Source organism: Myxocyprinus asiaticus, chromosome 23, assembly GCF_019703515.2.
Source record: "Myxocyprinus asiaticus isolate MX2 ecotype Aquarium Trade chromosome 23, UBuf_Myxa_2, whole genome shotgun sequence".
Lineage (NCBI taxonomy): Eukaryota > Metazoa > Chordata > Actinopteri > Cypriniformes > Catostomidae > Myxocyprinus > Myxocyprinus asiaticus.
The window spans coordinates 18,124,880-18,145,058 of NC_059366.1; the positions used below are offsets into that span (position 1 = coordinate 18,124,880).

A 20,179-nucleotide genomic window follows, 5' to 3' on the forward strand; every position below is an offset into this window, starting at 1 on the left:
TGGGAATAAGTGTACATTACCTGTTCATGCGCAGCTGTGTAGCGATGCGGTCAAAACATAAGGCCACAAGAGAGACGTGTGTCACACTTTTATTGGAGGGTGAACCCTCTTCTACTGATGCCTGAAGCACACAGAGGTTCACCTGCAAACAAACATGCACAAACATTTACTTTCTCCCTATTTAACACACAAAATTAAGCATACAAAATTTCTCTCCCTTTCACACACACACAAAAAGATATACCTTAGGAATAGTGACATTAGCCTGCAAACCCTTTATCTTCACATTGTCGGGCTTGATTGACAGATCAGTTTGTCCATGGGGTGTATTCAGAGATCCAGGCATGATTCCCTCTGTCTTAGATATTTTGTGCTCTTGCTTGGCTGTACTCTGGAAAACACATTCATCATCATGATCGCATTAAGGTTTAAATGTGCCGTCACATCTCTATATTTTGTTATTGATCACTTACAGACTCGGAGACAGTGGATTTGCTGATCTGATACACTTCATTCAGTACTTTCCCATGCAGGTCATCCAGGATTGATGCAGGGTGGCGAATACTGGCAAAGTGAACCATGGACTCAATGTACCTAGAAAACACATCAAAGAGGCATTTCATGAACACAGCAGCATTTTTGAAAGGGTTCCAAACCTGTATGCTATTATTACTGCTGCAACTGGATCATTGAAACAGCTGGAATGAAACGTTCAGTCCGATCTGTGAACTGGACCAACTGGTTAATTAAAAAATAATTTGACTGATCTAGATCAACTCACTCAAAATTCTCCTTTTGTGTTCTGCAGAAAAAAATAACAGCATACGGCTTTGGAACGACATAAGGTGAGTAAAGGATAACAGAATTTTCATTTTGAGTGAACAATTCGTTTAGGCATAAGGTGAGTGTGTGATGTGATAGTCACTGATATGTCTGACCTGTCAAGTGCTTCAGCTACTAAAGGAGTCAGGACTACATTAACTGCCCCTTTAACCTCTACAATGGCTGTGGTTCTTGTCTGGGCAAGGGGCTGATCAACAGTCCAGTCCTCTATCATTGTGTCCTCATCTGTGTTGTCCATTGCCCGCTTGTCAAGGGGTGTGTAAGGTGTGCTACAAACACACAATGCATGTAATGCAAATGCTGAATGATATTGAAAAAAATGCTTTGTTACAAGATCTCTTATTACCTGCTTGGATCTCCCATGAGCTGAACTCCTCTTTCCAAAAGAGAGCTGGCAGACAAACCTGCCTTCACCATCTATGAAAGAGCACAAATAGAGTCAATACGATAAATACTGTATAAGCAAACAATACAAGAAATCTAACGCACAGGTGAATCTCACAAAAATGTCCAAGAACATTATCTGGGTCATATTTCACCCCAAAGTCATGGGGAAAAAAAAAAAAAACCCACAAAATTAGATTTTCTATGAAGAAACTAAAGTCTGTTTTAGGACCATTAAGGTTTTTTCCCAGCCTACTGTAATGCAAAAATATATTTTTCATTACTATACACCGATCAGCCACAACATTAAAACCATCTGCCTAATATTGTGTAGGTCCCCCTCGAGCCACCAAAACAGCGCCAACCTGCAACTCAGAATAGCATTCTGAGATGCTGTTCTTCTCACCACAATTGTACAGAGCGGTTATCTGAGTTACCGTAGACTTTGTCAGTTCGAACCAGTCTGGCCATTCTCTGTTGACCTCTCTCATCAACAAGGCGTTCCATCCACAGAACTGTTTTTTGTTTCTGGCACCATTCTGAGTAAATTCTAGAGACTGTTGTGTGTGAAAATCCCAAGAGATCAGCAGTTACAGAAATACTCAAACCAGCCCATCTGGCACCAACTAAAATTGCTAAAGTTCAGTTCAAGTACTGTAAAACCCAGACATTTCTTTGTGAGATTCACCCTTTTAGTAATAAATAATAATGAGACAGAAAAACAATGCTTAACCTTAAAAGACAGGGTGGACAACTGGTCAAAAGAGACAGAGCTCTCCTCACTTGTAGGCGTGTCAAGGTCAAGTGGCCGATGCAACGATGACTTCGATGTTCTCTTATTGGTTGGCTGTTTCACGGTCCAGTTTGACACATGGTAATGTGCTAGGTAATTTTGGTAACAAGCCATTAAATGTGGCCGTGTTGTCAGGAGGCCTGGTTCTGCCTTCTCTGTTTCAACAGAGCCCTCCTCCTCCAATCCAAGCGCAGACACAAATGAGGCTTGGGAGGTGTGGCTAGGCAGTGGAGGTTGGCGGGTCTCAGTGATTGAAAGAGGTCCTTCCACACTATGGTATAAAGAGATGCGACTGTGTTCTGTGTGGGGCTGACCTTGTTGTCTTCGTCTGCGTTTTCTCCCTGGGTACGTACCCGGCCCTTCATCACTACTGATTGGCTCAAACTCCTCATTGGCGCTAAAGTAGGCTTCACTGTCAGCTACAGACATGGAGGAGTCAACCGAACGGTACTGATGGAATGTACTAGAATCAGCTGAAGGAGTGAAAGGAAAGGACCCGTAGCTTCTCCTTTGTCTTGGTGAGTCCAGAACGTTTTCATCACTACGGGAAACCTCGCTGCTAAACTGCACACCAGTAGGAGGTGTGGCTTTCTCTGCAAATACAGCAGCCGATAGGCTCTTGGTGCTGCCAAGGCGAGCTGACTGGACAGAGGCTTGCTGCTTGAGAGGAGAGCAGAGTGGAGAGCGAAGTGGTGGACCCTCAGGGAGAGGACCATCAGTGGTGACATTCATTAACCTGTAAACGGTGAAAATACAAACCCAACAGGTTCAAGTGTGGGGTTGGAAATTTGAGAGCCAGTTCTTTTTCAGAACTCAGCTTGCAGTCTGAACTGAATGTGATGAAAGAGGAAAATACAGGGTGCCACAGAATAATACAAAGACAACAAATAGACAAACACATCTTTCTACTGCATTGTTTTCATGGAATCGAAACCAAAATCATTAAATTCCTTATGAATACAATCAATTACAAGTATAGACCTATTCACACTAAATCTGTAAATATGACCTCTATCGTATAGGAGTACATGCATCTGACTCACTCTGCAGAGGGGGAGGGACTCTCTCGTTCTCCAGCCAATAGAGGCAGGGCAGCACTGGAGGACGAGTTCTCCTCTGAGGAAGAGGCAGAACTGTGAGAACACTGAGGTACATGCAGACTGAGGTGCTGGCCACGTCTTTCCATGTCTGCCATTGGAGCAGGAGAACACGTTTCTCGCCGCATACCAACACCCTTAACTGCATGCAGACCAATAAGTTTCCAATTAGCACAATTCACATGGCAACAACATACCTCCATGATACTTGTAAAAAAAAAATATACCAATATACCGTCAGACAGTTTAGGAGTTTCCTTAGTGACGATCCATTCTCCTGGATGTAATAGTGACTGGCCATAAGACATGTCACTCTCAGCACTAACACTGGAGAAGGCGGAGCTAGATGAGGGTGTGATTTCCTCCAGATGGAAGAAGTCAAGGTCACCAATTGAGCCACCAAAAAAGCGACATCCACCAAGACATCCACAGCGGTTACGGCTTCGCTTATATTTCTCCTCCGGCCAAAGAAACCAAAGTCTAATAGAGACACACCCATACATAGACCAACATGATTAATACAGTGGTCACTTTAAGCAACACTTATAAATGTATATGTGTCATTACATTAGACAAACAACAAAAAACATCAAACTTTTATTTTTTATTATTTATTTTATTAAGACTTTTGTTAATGAAAGAAGTGTATGAACCTCTTTGTTTTCAGGTCGTGAAGCTCCAGAAACTGCCTCTGGGCCTCATATTTGGCTGGATGATCAGCAGCCAATGCCACATCAGCAGTGATGAGGTTAAAGGTCACAGAACCAGCTTCAATCCAATGAGAGTGCCGAAGGAGGGGCGAGGGCAAGCAAAGCCTTGACACTTCCTGTTGCTCGATGAACTGAGCGATCACAACATCTTGCAGAACGGCACTGATGCCTTCACCCACAGCAGCTGTGTGCAGGTTACAGATGGCCAACCGCAAAGCTCCAGTCTAATGGTACAAATACACAACTGTCACAGATCTCTAAAAAATGAAATCCATATAGCTTGTTTTAGTTCATCTGATTGTAGTCACTAACCTTAATGTTGGCCGCACAGCCATGTTCAACAATGAAAATCTGGGATCCGTCAACAGTCAGACGAGTCATGATATACTTCAGATCCTCTGATGTCCGACAAGGACCAGGCAGGCCTGCATGCTACATACACAGACACACACTCAGTTGTATTGTCATTTTGACATTGACGTGAACATACTGATAGCTCGGAAGGGATCATTTTCTCTTGGGCACACTCCAAAAACAAAGTGTGTGCGCGTGTGCGAATGAGCATTTATGTTGTACCTTGGAATCGCAGACTCTGCGATCAACTCCATGCTGGCAGGTAACAGATGGTTTTGGCTGTTCTAGCTGGAACTCTCGTGACATCACATGGAACACAAATGCCTCACCCCACTCCAGAAGAGAGGCACACTACAACACAAACATTGCCAGTTCAGTTCTGCTCCAAAAAATACACGAAAGCAGTATTCCGTGGGTTTTTTTCCCCCAACTTAATGTCCATGTACTGCATCTGTGGCAAGCTGTCGACAATTATTTCAACTCAGTTCCCCTCAGTATATTTGAACAAACTGGAAATGTGCTTAAAGAAAATGGAAACCACAGACACGTTTTTAAAATATCAGCTATCAAACTGTTTTCAGAGTATAACCACAACTCTTAACCATTACACGTTAGCATGGGATTGGTGTGAAAGAATCACTTGCTAACTCTGTGTGTGCAAAGTTATAGGCTAATCAAGTCTTTCAAATTGTAATGTCATTACCAGCCATCTAAAAAGGGAAACCCGGTTCCTTTACTTGGTGTCTGCATGAGGATAACAGGAAAGCACATCCACCAACAGGTATTAAATCAGAAACACATAACCAAAATTCATCCACCCGGAAAAAAGTCCCACTTCAAAAGGATCATTTAACCACTTTCACAATTAGTAAGTACCATTTGTACTGAAAGTGATTTAACAAAAATTCAAGTTTGACATTTCTGTTTTTAAACTCTTGCCTGCTAAGCCTCTTTTATAAGTGACTTTCCTGTAAACATTTCCAATTTCTTTATACAAAATTATTGTCTGTGGTAATCGACAGCTTGCCACAGATGCGCTACATAAACTACACTGTATAAAAAGAGAAATATTCCTGGAAATACCCCTATCAGGCACACATTCTCACCTGTGGTACAGTAACTCTTCCTGTGAGAGCTCCAGCCTGCACATCAATAAGCCAAGAATACTCAAGTGTGTCACTGCCCGCTGGTAAGCCCTCCGCTGAGAACATGGCGTGGGCTCTCATCTGCAACCCCGAGAGGCTCAGATGCCCATCTCGCAACACAGCATCAACTGCAGGCCGCTACACACACACACACAAATAAAAATAAATTACATGCAAGATAGAAACAAGATGAGAACCCTCAACACCTAAGAGAATATGCATGACGCCTTATCATCCCTCTCCCACCTGATAGTTATCGCTGACAAATACGTGTAGAGGTGAGAGTACGAGCTGCAAAATGGTCTCTTTATAACCCTTCTTCATCTCAAAACACAGACGCTCCATGAAGCCTGTGGGGCCCTCAGGACCATCACTACTGCAATGCTGCAGAGAGAGTACAAACATACAATATTTACTACTAGATTGTGCTTGCAAGGCAAAACAAGAATAATGTTAAAGTTTTAGGTAAGCTTAGGATTTATGCTTTGGATTTGTGTAAATAAATGCTGCATCAGAACCACAAAAATCACAGAGGATATTGTGTGCGTCAAGGGAAGCAAGAAAATCTGACCTTTAGTACAAAGGAGTTAACATGGGCACTGTCACAAATTTAAATGTTTCCTACTTATTGCAAGTTTGTTTTCATTTTTTCAATGTACTTTAAGATACTGCATATGCAAGGAGATCACAATCACTACTCAGTATACAAACAGATGCAAACAAGACCACCAATCAAAATTCAGTATGCCAATCATATGATGAAGTCATCACCGTCCGTTACATTTTGAATAGTTGAACATTCTATCAATGTAAGTTGAAGGGAGATTTTTAATCTTAAATGTCTTAAAAAAAAAAAGAAACAATATAAAAACTAGAGCTATGAATTGATTAAAATGTTTAACTAATTAATCGCGCAGTTTTCTGTGATTAATCGCGATTAATCATGGTACATTAAAATATCAGAATTATTTTTACTTTATACTTTGTCTCAAAGAACTAGCAAGAAATTGGTTAGTCATAATTTATTTTAATGATTTAAATATGCACATTTAAAAATGTTCAGTTCAGATAAAGTTAATTAGACAAATTTTTACAAGTATAAATCAGGGGACATGCTGTAATTAAAAGTTTGGCAAAATCTTGTGGTGTTTTCCAGTGGACTTTTTTAATAATAGGATCAAATGGGCAGATTCAATTCATATCAAACTTTACTGGCAAGAGAAACCTTAGTGTACACTGCCAATATTAGACACAGAGCAGTTTCTAGGCATAGAACTAGGTGGTCGCCAAGGGTGCCATCAGGTCCCAATGTGTAAGCCAACTCCCCACCCCACTCCTGGACCGACGAGATTGCCAATGCTGTCACAGCGCCAACTCGCCAACACACCAGCCTCCCCCGCCCATATTTCTCCCATGCATGGTTCACCGCTTGCAGGTAAAGTCATCATTCTCTGTACAGTAAATCCAATCACGGTTTATAATGCCTGGGACATGCGCCGCACGTAATAAACGTGCACTGCTCCAAACAATCAGTTTCTGTGCTAGGATGTGCAGTCAAGTCGAGCATGTACCTCCTGGAAATTTACAGTATATGCCAATTTTAACCACAGAAAGTGGGGAAACCAGTGAAGTTTCAGGGAGAAAAAAACAAACAAACAGATTATGCATTAATTGCATAAATTTTTCTATCACGTCTACTATTAATCTCTGCAATTAAATATCCCAGCCCTAATAAAAACTAATTAAATCGCGGGTCTCCCCTAAAGCCTGTGCAGGCCGAACTGACCGTTGGAAGGCATCCATGGACCTTGTGTAGATTGATCAGTACAGTGATATCCCAGGGCCGTAGGGAGAGAGGGTGTGGTGTGTCCTTACACCTGTTTTCCTCTAGGCCCACCCCTGTCCAACCAGATGAAGAGGAGCAGGAATTCAGCACAAGGCTGGAAAGAGACTCCTCAAAGTCAGTGTACATGTCATCCTCTCCAAAATAGTTTTCCTGCACAGAGACATCCCACAACAAACACCAAATGTGTGAATTCAAAGTTTGAATTTTGAGCTATGAGTTTTAGTAATTGGATAAACTGCCAGTTATACTAGGGGTTCTACCACCTAATTGACTAGAGGAAAAGCCACTAGTTGAATGTGTCCTAATGTACAGGTTGCTGCGTGTCATTAGTTTTGTGTAGTAACCTGTAGCAATCAAATATATTTTACATTATGTAAGAGTGAAAAAGAAAACCTGGAGCACTGTGTGTTCAACAAAGCATGTTACAAGCGAATCATGCCAGTGCTGCAGACATCTGAGATGGTCTTGCAAGCCTTAACTTATACCTTGATGGACACCAGTGCTCTGAGCAGAGGGCCATAAAGGGTGATGTGGGAGTCTGGGCTCAGCTCCATCTCCACATGTAAACGGTCTGGGGGCAGCAGGCTGGGGTCAGAGGGGATTTTAGGTGGAGGCGGCAAAGGTGGAGCGACCTCCGGTGGTCGCAGTGCTGACAGCATGGACTCCTCTATTTCTGACACTGAGAAGAGGCAAAAAAAAATAACATGCCAGTGTAGTGACTGATATGGATAAACAGTCTTTAGCATTATAAACTAAAAGGTACACTGCTCAGATTCTTAAGCGTATCTAGTAAATTTAAAATAAACAGCAGCAAAGTGGTAATTTCAACTCACATTATCCACTACCAGTCCAATATAGACACACTTGACTGAATCTGTGTTTCTTAGTAAAAACTGTTCAATTGAAAGTCTTATGCTTTAATGCTTAAAATTAGTTTTGTATAGAAATATAAATTGTGCCTATGTATGAATTAACTTAGAAAACTAAAATTGTATGTATTTTCTTAAAAACTTTAAGTTGGATAGTGAAAGAAAAGCAACCAGCAAGTGCCCAACAGACATGGGAACTCCTTCAATAACGTTTGAAAGCTTCAATAGCGGAGTATATACAGTAATAGTGTATTTCTACAATGTATCAGGTAAATGAAAGCTTTTGCTGCATCCACACTGCTAGGTGTCAGTGTAACACCAAGATATCTGCCATATCAGGCAGTGCAACATAAACAAAGAGTTACTGAGTGCACCTTTAATAAATCACGCAAGTTTAGTTTTTAGACACAAACCCCATAAGCCAATGAAGGTGAAACACCCAAATATTTATGAAATAACTTTGTGTATGATTTAGCTGTATTATTCAAGCACTTACATGACTGTTTGAGCTGCTGGTCAGATTTCTGAGGGTAAATGGGATGCCAGGTGTACTCTATACAGAGCATGAAGTTCAGCACACTCCAGCAGTCCACCCAACCAGCCCTAGAAACAAACACACACACATAAACACAACATAGTAAAAGGGTGCATGTGAGAAAGAGCAGAAAATGGAGAGGGAAAGAAATAGAGAAAAACGTGCTCCCTTACTCTGCGTGAGTCATGTTCCTCCAGTGAGGTTTGTTGTTTTTGGGAGGGGCTCTTTGCCCTTCTGCTGGCATACTGCTGTCTGGAGGGGTCTTACAGTGCTGGTAATCCTTAGCGAGGGTGAGCAGCGGGTACCGGCTGGGGTGACAGTCAGGCAGACACAAGCGCATGTCTGTGTCCTCCGCCTGTACAAGAATATTAGCGTCATTTGTAGCTGATTGACCGCTGACACGGTTTTGTGAATTTATTAAAGGAATAGTTCACCCAAAAATAAAAATTCTCTCATAATTTACTCACCCTCATGACATTGTGACTTATTTTCTTCTGCTGAACACAAAGATTTTTAGAAGAATATTTCAGCTCTGTAGGTCCATTCAATGCAAGTGAATAGCGGGCGAAACTTTGAAGCTCCAAAAAGTACATAAAGGAAAAATAAAAGTAATCCATAAGACTCCAGTGGTTAAATCCATGTCTTCAGAAGAGATATGTTAGGTGTGGGTGAGAAGCAGATTAATATTAAGTCCTTTTTTACTATAAATTAACCTCCCTGCCCAGTGGGTGGCGATATGTACAAAGAATGCAAATTGCAAAAAACAAATGAAGAATGTGAAAGTGGAGTTTTATAGTAAAAAATAACTTAAATATTGATCTGCTTCTCACCCACACCTATCATATCACTTCTGAAGACATGGGTTTAACCACTGGAGTAGCATTGATTACTTTATGCTGCCTTTATATGTTTTTTGGACCTTAAAAGTTCTGTTCACTATTCACTTGCATTGTATAGACCTACAGAGCTGAAATGTTCTTCTAAAAATCTTTGTTTGTGTTAAGCCATACACATCTGGGATGGCATGAGGCTGAGTAAATGATGAGAGAAAATTCATTTTTGGGTGAACTATCCCTTTAATGCCTTGATCACACATAAGCAAAACCTTCAGTGTGTGTAAATGTTTGCAAGGGTGTACACTCACTTTCAAACAGAAGCGCGTGTTACAGGTGGCCGGGACAAACTCGTGAAATGGCAAAGTGAAGTCAATATTCAGCGTTTCCCCACAGGCGGCCAGATATACTACAGACAGAGAGTATGAGCAAGTTTATAAGTTGCAGCAAAATGTACAAATCAAGTCAAACTGATTCTATGGTTTAATAAATTCTATGAATTAATTACATGACTTGCAAATAATTAAATATATCCACATTTGTGGAGAAAATCCCCCAAATGAAGCAATACAAAAAAAAAGTATGGAAGTGGTTTGTTAAGTTTACTTACAGAAGCCACATTTCTCAAAACTCTGTATTAGTTTTTGTCAGTGTGATAACAGTGCTGAAAGTGTCACTTACCGTTCTCCTGCTGCTTGGTGGAGCAGTCAATCCAGTTGTGCTGATTGGCAGCCCAAATCATCTCAAACTGGTGAAACAGTATCTTAAACTTCCACGAATATGGAACAAATGAGTAGATGTCTGGCTCACTGTCACTGGCCCAGTCCTGAATCAGATCTATAGATCACAATAATAGGAGGTCAGCTGAAGTACAGGCTTTAGCAGACAATGAATAACAAGTACTAGAGAGACATTACCCGTGAAGAAGTTCTTCTGTGCATAGATGAAGTGGTATGTGGCTTTGTACACCTCGATTTCACACTGCCAGGACTGGGGCATGTTCCATACACGTGGGTAGCTGGCTATTACATGGAACTGAAGAGGGCAAACACAGCTGTTAACATGCACACATGGGACAGTACAGTCTATTAATGATGTTGACTAGTCATCTTTTATACTACTTTATCTTCAGCATTGAGTTTAGCTTTAATAATTATGATAACGTGTTAATTTTGGTTGATTAAGGTAGTTTTAATCATTATTATCATAATTGCCATCATAATTGTTACTGTCAGATTTTAAAATCACCTGCTACAAGCAATATTCTTATTATTATGCATAATCTGCTTTTGTGAGGGCTATGAAAGTTCTGTGCAACAAAAATGTCTAGTTATTTAGCATTTTTATCTAATATCTGTCAGTCACCCTATTAAAGGGCTTCTCTAGGCATCCATATTTCTCTAAGACACATCTGGACCCATGCAAATACGACATTAAACCAGCATAATCATGGTTCCTTAAAAGTTGACATATTGCTGTTAAAATACTTTCTCCTACACAGGTTTAATCTGCAAAGCCTACTTTAAGTAAGCTGTTAATTTTCCCTGAAACTGAAAACATTGTGGCTCTATGGCACTTTCAACATTGCTCTGTTTGTTTCAGAGGCTCAACATAACAACATAGGCTAAGCAAAGGTGTGAGCTTGGGGTGGGACTACCTGTTTGTCTGACTAATGAGAAACTTGCTTGAAAATAATACATTATTTTTGCAAAATATAATTTAAATTTTATTTACTTCTCGGTTACTTAGCTAGTCGCCAAGAAATCGCGCACGGCAGCCTTAAGACTGACCAGACGATTTTAAAAATGTGTCGTATTGCATATCCCTCATAAACACTTCTCAACAAAGGGTAAAAAATAAAAAATAAAACTGTTGAGTAAGCAAATTTTTACTCGCATTTGGTGCATGTTAATTTTGAACCCTGAACACACAAATATAATCATATGTTGCACTCACAGCCAGCATCTCGGCCTCTAGTAGTGTCCTGTACAGCATACTGCTGGTGGTGTCCACATGTAATAACTGACCTTTAACAGTAGGAGAATAACCTGAGAGAGAAATTTGTTTTTGAAAGAATTAGAAAGTAATGAAGCACAGGAAGGGGAAAACTGTGGTATAACAAGAATCACATGATATAATGTAGCAAGTTAGTTTAAAGGTGGGATGTTTTCCCCCCATTGAAAAAGTTTTACACAAAGAAATAAATGGTGCTTTTGGAAAATGTTTAAAATGATGTACACTTACATGAGATGAACAGTCTAGTCATATTATTATCCTAATAAAAGCACCTACATAAGCATACATTTTTGCTTGCAGAATAAATGAATCATGCCTGATAGCACATTCTCTACAATTGAAAATGTTGTTAAAATGTAGCTTTTGCATGATGACCATATTGACCAGCTCAACATAAAAATATACAGTTCACAAAGTTATAGATAGCACCTTTACCAAAAAAAGATACGGAGTGTCTATTTGCACCCCGGTGTAAATAGCATCTGCCACACAGTGTAGCTATTTGCACCCTAATAGCCTGGTGGAACCACAGAAATATGCGACAAGCTAAGCAATAGATGTCGCTGCAGTGGCGTGGGGTGTAAAGACAGTGTGTGATTGTGACCTGTCGTCCTAGTGACTGCGGTTCGAATCTGCGTATTATCCCACTCTTTTTCCCATCTGATTTCCTGTTTCCACTCTTAATATTTCCTTAAATACTGCTTAAAATAATAGATAAAAATGAATATAAATGTTGATTTCATCGCAGTGATTTGGTCACGGCGAATGTCGGGGAGTGCAGAGAAGGGTTTGATCTGGAGGCGGGGTCTGTCAATCACACTCTTTCTCACGTGAAACCATGGTTACTGTAGTAAAACTACGGTTATTTTTTCTAAGGTAAGGTTAGGTTTAAGGGTAGGAATTAATGTAATGTGTCAGTGAGACCCTAAATAAACACAATAAATACACTGCAGTAATGCCCATAATTTGTATGTTAGCATTTAAATATGGGTGCAGTTAGTATCTACCATTATTTGCACCAGGGTTAGAGTGCAAATAATATTTGCCACTATTTGTACTGGGGTGTAAATAGCATATACCATTATTTGCACCAGGGTGCGAATAGCATCTGCCAAAAAGAAAACAAACATACAAAGTCAAATGTGACCAATGCTAACTGTTCTAGTCCAATTTTTCCATGAGATCTAATGGTTACCGTTCTCCCCAACAGTCATGGGTATGTTGACCTCCAGGTAGGAACCTGCTCCTACATTCATGTGGACTGCATTTGTCTCCTGTGAAGTCAAATCGATAAATGGACAAAATAAAAAAAAGGGTACACATTCTTCCTCTGAATTTTATAAAAGAGTGGCTTTCCCATTAATAGCAAACCACACCCTTAGCAAACTTGTCCAAACCATTTATGTATGCGAGTCAAAAGTGTATCAGTAGGTGTGTAAGTAGCATGTGTAAATACCCTGTTCTTGGTGAATAGCAGGTCTATAGTTGCATCAGCTATGATGTTCATTCTCAGCTCAAAGGCAAGGATCTGTCGTGGTTTGCCGGATGTGGGAACATCACTCACTTTCATTGGCTGATAGTCTGCAGGCAGGAAGAACTTCCAAAGGCTGTCTCTGTAGGGACAGAGTCAAATAATAAAATAAGACAAGCGAAAAAGTCTTCCATGTACAGGTGCTGGTCATATAATTAGAATATCATCAAAAAGTTGATTTTTAAGTTAAAAAGTTAATTCCATTCAAAAAGTGAAACTTGTATATTATATTCATTCATTACACACAGACTGATATATTTCAAATGTTTATTTCTTTTAATTTTTATGATTATAACTGACAACTAAGGAAAATCCCAAATTCAGTATCTCAGAAAATTAGAATATTACTTAAGACCAATACAAAGAAAGGATTTTTAGAAATCTTGGCCAACTGAAAAGTATGAACATGAAAAGTATGAGCATGTACAGCACTCAATACTTAGTTGGGGCTCCTTTTGCCTGAATTACTGCAGCAATGCGGCGTGGCATGGAGTCGATCAGTCTGTGGCACTGCTCAGGTGTTATGAGAGCCCAGGTTGCTCTGATAGTGGCCTTCAGCTCTTCTGCATTGTTGGGTCTGGCATATCGCATCTTCCTCTTCACAATACCCCATAGATTTTCTATGGGGTTAAGGTCAGGCGAGTTTGCTGGCCAATTAAGAACAGGGATACCATGGTCCTTAAACCAGATACTGGTTGCTTTGGCACTGTGTGCAGGTGCCAAGTCCTGTTGGAAAATGAAATCTGCATCTCCATAAAGTTGGTCAGCAGCAGGAAGCATGAAGTGCTCTAAAACTTCCTGGTATACGGCTGCGTTGACCTTGGACCTCAGAAAACACAGTGGACCAACACCAGCAGATGACATGGCACCCCAAACCATCACTGACTGTGGAAACTTTACACTGGACCTCAAGCAACGTGGATTGTGTGCCTCTCCTCTCTTCCTCCAGACTCTGGGACCCTGATTTCCAAAGGAAATGCAACATTTACTTTCATCAGAGAACATAACTCTGGACCACTCAGCAGCAGTCCAGTCCTTTTTGTCTTTAGCCCAGGCGAGACGCTTCAGACGCTGTCTGTTGTTCAAGAGTGGCTTGACACAAGGAATGCAACAGCTGAAACCCATGTCTTGCATACGTCTGTGCGTAGTGGTTCTCCCCCACATTTTTGAATGGGTTTTGTTTCACAATCCTCTCCAGGGTGTGGTTATCCCTATTGCTTGTACACTTTTTTCTACCACATCTTTTCCTTCCCTTCGCCTCTCTATTAATGTGCTTGGACACAGAGCTCTGTGAACAGCCAGCCTCTTTTGCAATGACCTTTTGTGTCTTGCCCTCCTTGTGCAACGTGTGAATGGTCGTCTTTTGGACAACTGTCAAGTCAGCTGTCTTCCCCATGATTGTGTAGCGTACAGAACTAGACTGAGAGACCATTTAAAGGCCTTTGCAGGTGTTTTGAGTTAATTAGCTGATTAGAGTGTGGCACCAGGTGTCTTCAATATTGAACCTTTTCACAATATTCTAATTTTCTGAGATACTGAATTTGGGATTTTCCTTAGTTGTCAGTTATAATCATCAAAATTAAAAGAAATAAACATTTGAAATATATCAGTCTGTGTGTAATGAATGAATATAATATACAAGTTTCACTTTTTGAATGGAATTAGTGAAATAAATCAACTTTTTGATGATATTCTAATTATATGACCAGCACCTGTAAATCAGAGTTATTGTTCTAACTAACCCCGACAAGCGACAGGACATTTTGCCGAACGCAATTTTGCAGATGGCATCATGCTGGGTAGCCCTGCCCAGTGTGATTTTGTGTGAGTACCTCTGTCTGTCAGCCCAGGGACCATAGTTAAAGTCTGTTCCTTTGCCACATACAATGTCCAAACCCCAACATGGAGGCAAGTCTTGCAGTTTGGCATCTTCAGAGCAGGCTTCTGTATCTCCATTCTCCAGTTCCTCTTGGACCAGACCTACAAAATGCACATACACAGATAACATTCATTTGAAAACAGACTAAACTATACTAACACACACATAACCGTTTATGTGCATATACCCACAACACCACAAGACTAACATTTACAATCAATGAAAGACTTGTCCAACATGTTACAAAAAGATCAACCAGTCACAATTAATGTGACTAACAATGTTTTCACACACAAGAATACTGACAGATTGGGAAACGCTGATTACCTGGTTCATCTTGGTAGTAGTAAATGTCCACATAATTTGATTGCATAACCACAAAGCCCTCACCCATGAGCCTGGGAGGTCTGCAAACAGGAAATCATTCTTTAAACAGACACTACATCATTCTAATTGATCACTAATCGTTATTGATCGAGCAATTGACAATCAAGACTAATCCTCTTATTTGCCAATTAATTACACCAAATAAAACAAACCCACGCTTACTTTCAGCTAAACTGCAAATGATTGGAAGAACCCTGATCCACACAAGAAGAGACTAATGCTTCAATTTACAGGTCAACATGGCAATGTTATTTTAAATCTAAACTGAATTACACAGTTCAGTGTGTATAATTTTTATAAGTAACTACATAAATGAATGGCACTGATGTATTAAATAAGCCTGGCCTTTATAGATACTATGGCACATCAATAACCCTTGTTAACTGTATTTGAATAACATCAATACATATGCACATAAAAATAATTCTTTGCCTCAGTGTTCCTACTAAAGCTGATTCAACTTAAAGGTGCACTCAGTAATTTTTTCCCCATTAAAAAAAGTTTTACTCCTAAAGAAATTAACTGTAACTTTGAAACATGTATAAAATCATGATCACTCACATGAGGTGAGGACTCTAGTCATATCAATAACCTTATTAAAGCTGTTTTATTCTACATGGGGCAGGGGAGCCTTCATGAGCGCTGCCATTTTAGAATCTCATGACCAGATGAATACTACTCGCTTAATCTCAGTCACCGTCGTGTTATTGGACACTTTCACTCTTGGATTAAATTACTCATGGCTGTTTGTTAATAGTGAATTTCTTCAATGTCATCTGTAACGGAAAACATTTGATTTTGAATTATGCTGTACCACTCGTTGTAACAGTAAGTCCAAGATGACATAAACAAAACGTTACTAAGTGCACCTTTAAAAGAGTCTAAATGAAAAAAAGATCTGTAGTGTATTTCTACCATTTTGCACACTTGAGCTTTTTTATTGTATTTTATTTTCTCTATCGCTACCTTCTCTATTTTAACACCATGCCATTTGCACTGCAGTGGTCACTTGCCAATTAAATCTAATCATCTCTTGTATACTGCACCTTCTCTATTTGTATACTATGCAATTTGCATTGTGTTATTATAGTATCAATCCTGCCATTTTACTATTCTTGAACTAACAGAAGCTTCTCTATTTATACACCATGTCATTTGAACCGCAGTGGTTACTTGCCATATACTGTATACCTAATTATTACTTGTACACTGTACCTTTTCATGTCACTTGCAATGAAAAGTTCATCTATACCTCAAACTGTTTGGCACATTTATTTGGCACAATATTATTTAAAGCTGAAGTGTGTCATTTCTGTGCCACCATACAAAATTCCAAGATAAAAACAAGACTGTTTTCAAGCAGTTTTCCCCGAATATTCCTAAGTCTGCCATTGGTCCCAAACTAAAGCCATTGGCTGAGCCTATGTTGCTATGTTGGGCTTGACAGGATGCTAAAACAAACAAATCAAAGTACTGTACGTTAATACAGACACTTTAAGCTATGCATTCTCATTTAGGTGCGCCTATTGCATTCCGAAATGTGTCACACCTTAATTTGCAACTCAACACAAGTTCACATTCTCAACGTTGCCGCGAGGGCTGCTATAGCGGATATTTATGTGAACCTCCCTCTTCTATGTTGACTGTCCTTTTCTATGTTTCAATTCAACCATGGTAATGCCAGAACAATATATTTAAAAGTTAAAGGCAATATATTTACAGCAGCTTATCTGAATAATAACGGTTAATAAATCAGGTTTAAAAAAAAAGAAAAAAAAAAGGCTCAAAATTTGATGGTAACGCCACCCCCTTGAGTACTGAGGTTTGATACCTCCACAGTAACACAAGAATGCATGTTAGAATGTTCGTCCGCATTTGCATACTTGCATAAAGTTCATTTCTAGCCTTACAGTTATCCCTGCATCTTAATCTGTGGTAGGAGAAAGTATTTTAACATGAAAAAAAATTACACACTTCAGCTTTAAAATAATATATTGCATATATTTAGATTATATTGCATACAATATATTTACTTGTACTCTGCACAATGACAATAAATTTGAGTGTCATCTAATCTAATGTGAAAGAGCACAGATTATTAGACCCACTCATCATTCTGAAGGCCCAGGTATCGCGGGCTGGGCACCAGCATCACACGGACATTCTCAAGAAAACCCTTCACAATGTGCATGAACTGATCCAAGTGGCTGCTGGGTGGTTTGGTGGCATAAGTCAGGAAGGCATCGTCAAAATTCATACAGAGGGTCTGAGGAAGATGGTGATTCCCAAATGCTATGCGACCCTGAGGGTAAGACCAGCGAGAGGGAATGTAAGAGGCAGACAGACGAATCTGTCTGATAGATGTACTATACCAGAATGACTTTCCTGTGTAGAACACAAAAGGAGATATCTAGCAGAATGTGCAAGCAGCTCTTTTCCATATAACAAAAGTCCGTCCCCAGTCCCCATCCAGAGAACAGCTTGGACATTCTGCTGCATATCTCCTTTTGTGTTCCACAGAAGTAGGAATTTCATTAAGGGTTGGAACGACATAAGGGTGGTTAAATTATGACAGAATTTTCATTTTTCAATTTGAGTTTATTCTGATATCTCAGTACAAAATGTAGGCCTGAGTATGGTGACTGAATGACACAGGCAGCAGTGTGTGATGAAAAGAGGTGAAAATTGGCTGCAGTACTCACTGTACTGATGTTAACTTTGATGACAGGGATGAGAGACCTCCATGAAGATGATGGGTCCGGAGTTTCAGCTTTGATGGAAACACTTCAAAAACAACAAAAACACATGCCCCCCATTCATAAACATTTTTAGACAGGAATTGTTGCGGAATGACTTCATTGTAGATTGAGGATTCAATGAATAATCAAACATGATTAGTTTAATAGCAATTACAAACAAACCCTGGATGCTGAACTGCTCATCAAGCTAAAAAGCTTAATATAAATCTAATGTCTGCAAATGCTACAAACCCGTTGGATTACAATGTAAAATACTTCAATTGCTATATTAAAGGTGAAGTATGTGTAATATCTACATCAAAAGCATGTCCCATCTCCCACTGCGGAGTCTCTTTCAACACCAGACATGATCAAGGTCTGTCATACACTGCCTGTCTCCCTACTGTATCCCACACATATCTCATAGATTCCTATTCTAGCAGAAGTCATAACAATTGTTAGAATTATTACGTTTTTCCTTGCCACTGTCACCTTTAGTTTATTCTTTGTAAAGCTGCTTTGGAAAAATATGTATTGCGAAAAGCGCTATACAAATGCTATGCATAAATGCAAAAAGAATGACTATTTTCAAATAGCTTTCATAAAAACTTCACCCATCTCCCACTGTTCACAGAGCTTGCCCCCACAAACTCACAACATTGGTTGAGCCTGTGTTGCTTTTTTACACTAAACAAACAGAGAAATGTTTTGATAGTGCCAAAGAGCCACAGTATTTATACATTTTTCAGAGGAATCAACCTATGAATGGTTCACTTATGGTTGTCTCTGTATATTAAGCTGGGTAAGGGAAAGTATTAAAATATCATCAACAAAATTGCACAATTCACTTTCAATCTTATGTCCCATAATACAGCCATCATTGCTGTATTATGTGCAGTATTGTTATATTACCTCTCCAGGGTTTCAACCCTCTGCTCTTGCTCTTTCTCTTCATCCCTGTGAGGTGGGATAAGGGTGGGCTCCAGGCCAAACACTTCCTGGAGCCGAGCGTACAGATCCGTGCGATTGTACACATGGAACTCAAAGCCATTAATATTCACATAGAGCCGTGTCTCAGCCTTCGGGTCTGCAATCACAGTAGAACCGATCAGGTACAGCTACACTGGTCTCCAACTACACCTCATTCAGAGTTATATAATTAATTAAAAACTCAGCAAAAAAAGAAATGTCCTCTCACTTTCAACTGCTTATATTTTCAGCAAACTTAACATGTATAAATATTTGTATGAACATAAAAAGATGCAACAACTAAGACATAAACTGAAGTTTCACAGACATGTGACAAACAGAAATGGAATAATGTGTCCCTGAACAAAAATGGACTGCACCAGATTTGCCAGTTCTTGCTGTGAGATGTTACCCCACTCTTCCACCAAGGCATCTGCAAGTTCCCGGACATTTCTGGGGGAGAATGGGCCTAGCCCTCACCCTCCCATCCAACAGGTCCCAGACGTGCTCAATGGGATTGAGATCCGGGCTCTTCGCTAGCCATGGCAGAACACTGACATTCCTGTCTTGCAGGAAATCACACACAGAATGAGCAGTATGGCTGGTGGCATTATCGTGCTGGAGGGTCTGCCTTTCAACAGGCCTACAAGCCCTCAGTCCAGCCTCTCTCAGCCTATTGCGGACAGTCTGAGCACTGATAGAGGGATTCTGCGTTCCTGGTGTAACTTGGGCAGTTGTTGTTGCCATCCTGTACCTGTCCCGCAGGTGTGATATTCAGATGTACCGATCCTGTGTAGGTGTTGTTACATGTGGTCTGCCACTGCAAAGACGATCATCTGTCCTTCCTGTCTCCCTGTAGCGCTGTCTTAGGCGTCTCACAGTATGGACATTGCAATTTATTGCCCTGGCCACATCTGCAGTCCTCATGCCTCCATGCAGCATGCCTAAGGCACGTTCACGCAGATGAGCAGGGACCCTGGGCATCTTTCTTTTGGTGTTTTTCAGAGTCAGTAGAAAGGTCTCTTTAGTGTCCTAAGTTTTTATAACTGTGACCTTAATTGCCTACCGTTTGTAAGCTGTTAATGTCTGTAATGACCGTTCCACAGGTGCATGTTCATTCATTGTTTATGGTTCATTGAACAAGCATGGAAAACATTGTTTAAACCCTTTACAATAAAGAACTTTAAATTTATTTGGATTTTTACAAAATTATCTTTAAAATACAGTGTCCTGAAAAAGGGATGTTTCTT

General features: G+C 40.1%; 1 protein-coding gene across 5 annotated transcripts in view; it reads right to left on the reverse strand.

The window, feature by feature from the left end:
- The window catches only part of LOC127413818 (transmembrane protein KIAA1109 homolog), an 85,455-nt gene that overhangs the window by 55,169 nt on the left and 10,107 nt on the right, over nucleotides 1-20,179 (reverse strand). For all 5 annotated transcript variants that reach the window (XM_051651234.1, XM_051651238.1, XM_051651236.1 and 2 more), the window contains exons 6-33: nucleotides 18,873-19,047; nucleotides 17,925-18,006; nucleotides 17,331-17,524; nucleotides 15,163-15,242; nucleotides 14,789-14,936; nucleotides 12,882-13,038; nucleotides 12,621-12,699; nucleotides 11,366-11,457; nucleotides 10,327-10,444; nucleotides 10,091-10,246; nucleotides 9,721-9,818; nucleotides 8,750-8,931; nucleotides 8,538-8,644; nucleotides 7,658-7,851; nucleotides 7,113-7,322; nucleotides 5,573-5,710; nucleotides 5,288-5,464; nucleotides 4,404-4,532; nucleotides 4,140-4,259; nucleotides 3,771-4,051; nucleotides 3,353-3,597; nucleotides 3,064-3,259; nucleotides 1,961-2,756; nucleotides 1,190-1,260; nucleotides 939-1,112; nucleotides 474-594; nucleotides 245-391; nucleotides 21-142 (exon numbers count right to left, since the gene is read on the reverse strand). In XM_051651234.1, the coding sequence (XP_051507194.1) occupies nucleotides 21-142; nucleotides 245-391; nucleotides 474-594; nucleotides 939-1,112; nucleotides 1,190-1,260; nucleotides 1,961-2,756; nucleotides 3,064-3,259; nucleotides 3,353-3,597; nucleotides 3,771-4,051; nucleotides 4,140-4,259; nucleotides 4,404-4,532; nucleotides 5,288-5,464; nucleotides 5,573-5,710; nucleotides 7,113-7,322; nucleotides 7,658-7,851; nucleotides 8,538-8,644; nucleotides 8,750-8,931; nucleotides 9,721-9,818; nucleotides 10,091-10,246; nucleotides 10,327-10,444; nucleotides 11,366-11,457; nucleotides 12,621-12,699; nucleotides 12,882-13,038; nucleotides 14,789-14,936; nucleotides 15,163-15,242; nucleotides 17,331-17,524; nucleotides 17,925-18,006; nucleotides 18,873-19,047 (4,789 nt within the window). The remainder of the gene's footprint in view (nucleotides 1-20; nucleotides 143-244; nucleotides 392-473; nucleotides 595-938; nucleotides 1,113-1,189; nucleotides 1,261-1,960; nucleotides 2,757-3,063; nucleotides 3,260-3,352; nucleotides 3,598-3,770; nucleotides 4,052-4,139; nucleotides 4,260-4,403; nucleotides 4,533-5,287; nucleotides 5,465-5,572; nucleotides 5,711-7,112; nucleotides 7,323-7,657; nucleotides 7,852-8,537; nucleotides 8,645-8,749; nucleotides 8,932-9,720; nucleotides 9,819-10,090; nucleotides 10,247-10,326; nucleotides 10,445-11,365; nucleotides 11,458-12,620; nucleotides 12,700-12,881; nucleotides 13,039-14,788; nucleotides 14,937-15,162; nucleotides 15,243-17,330; nucleotides 17,525-17,924; nucleotides 18,007-18,872; nucleotides 19,048-20,179) is intronic.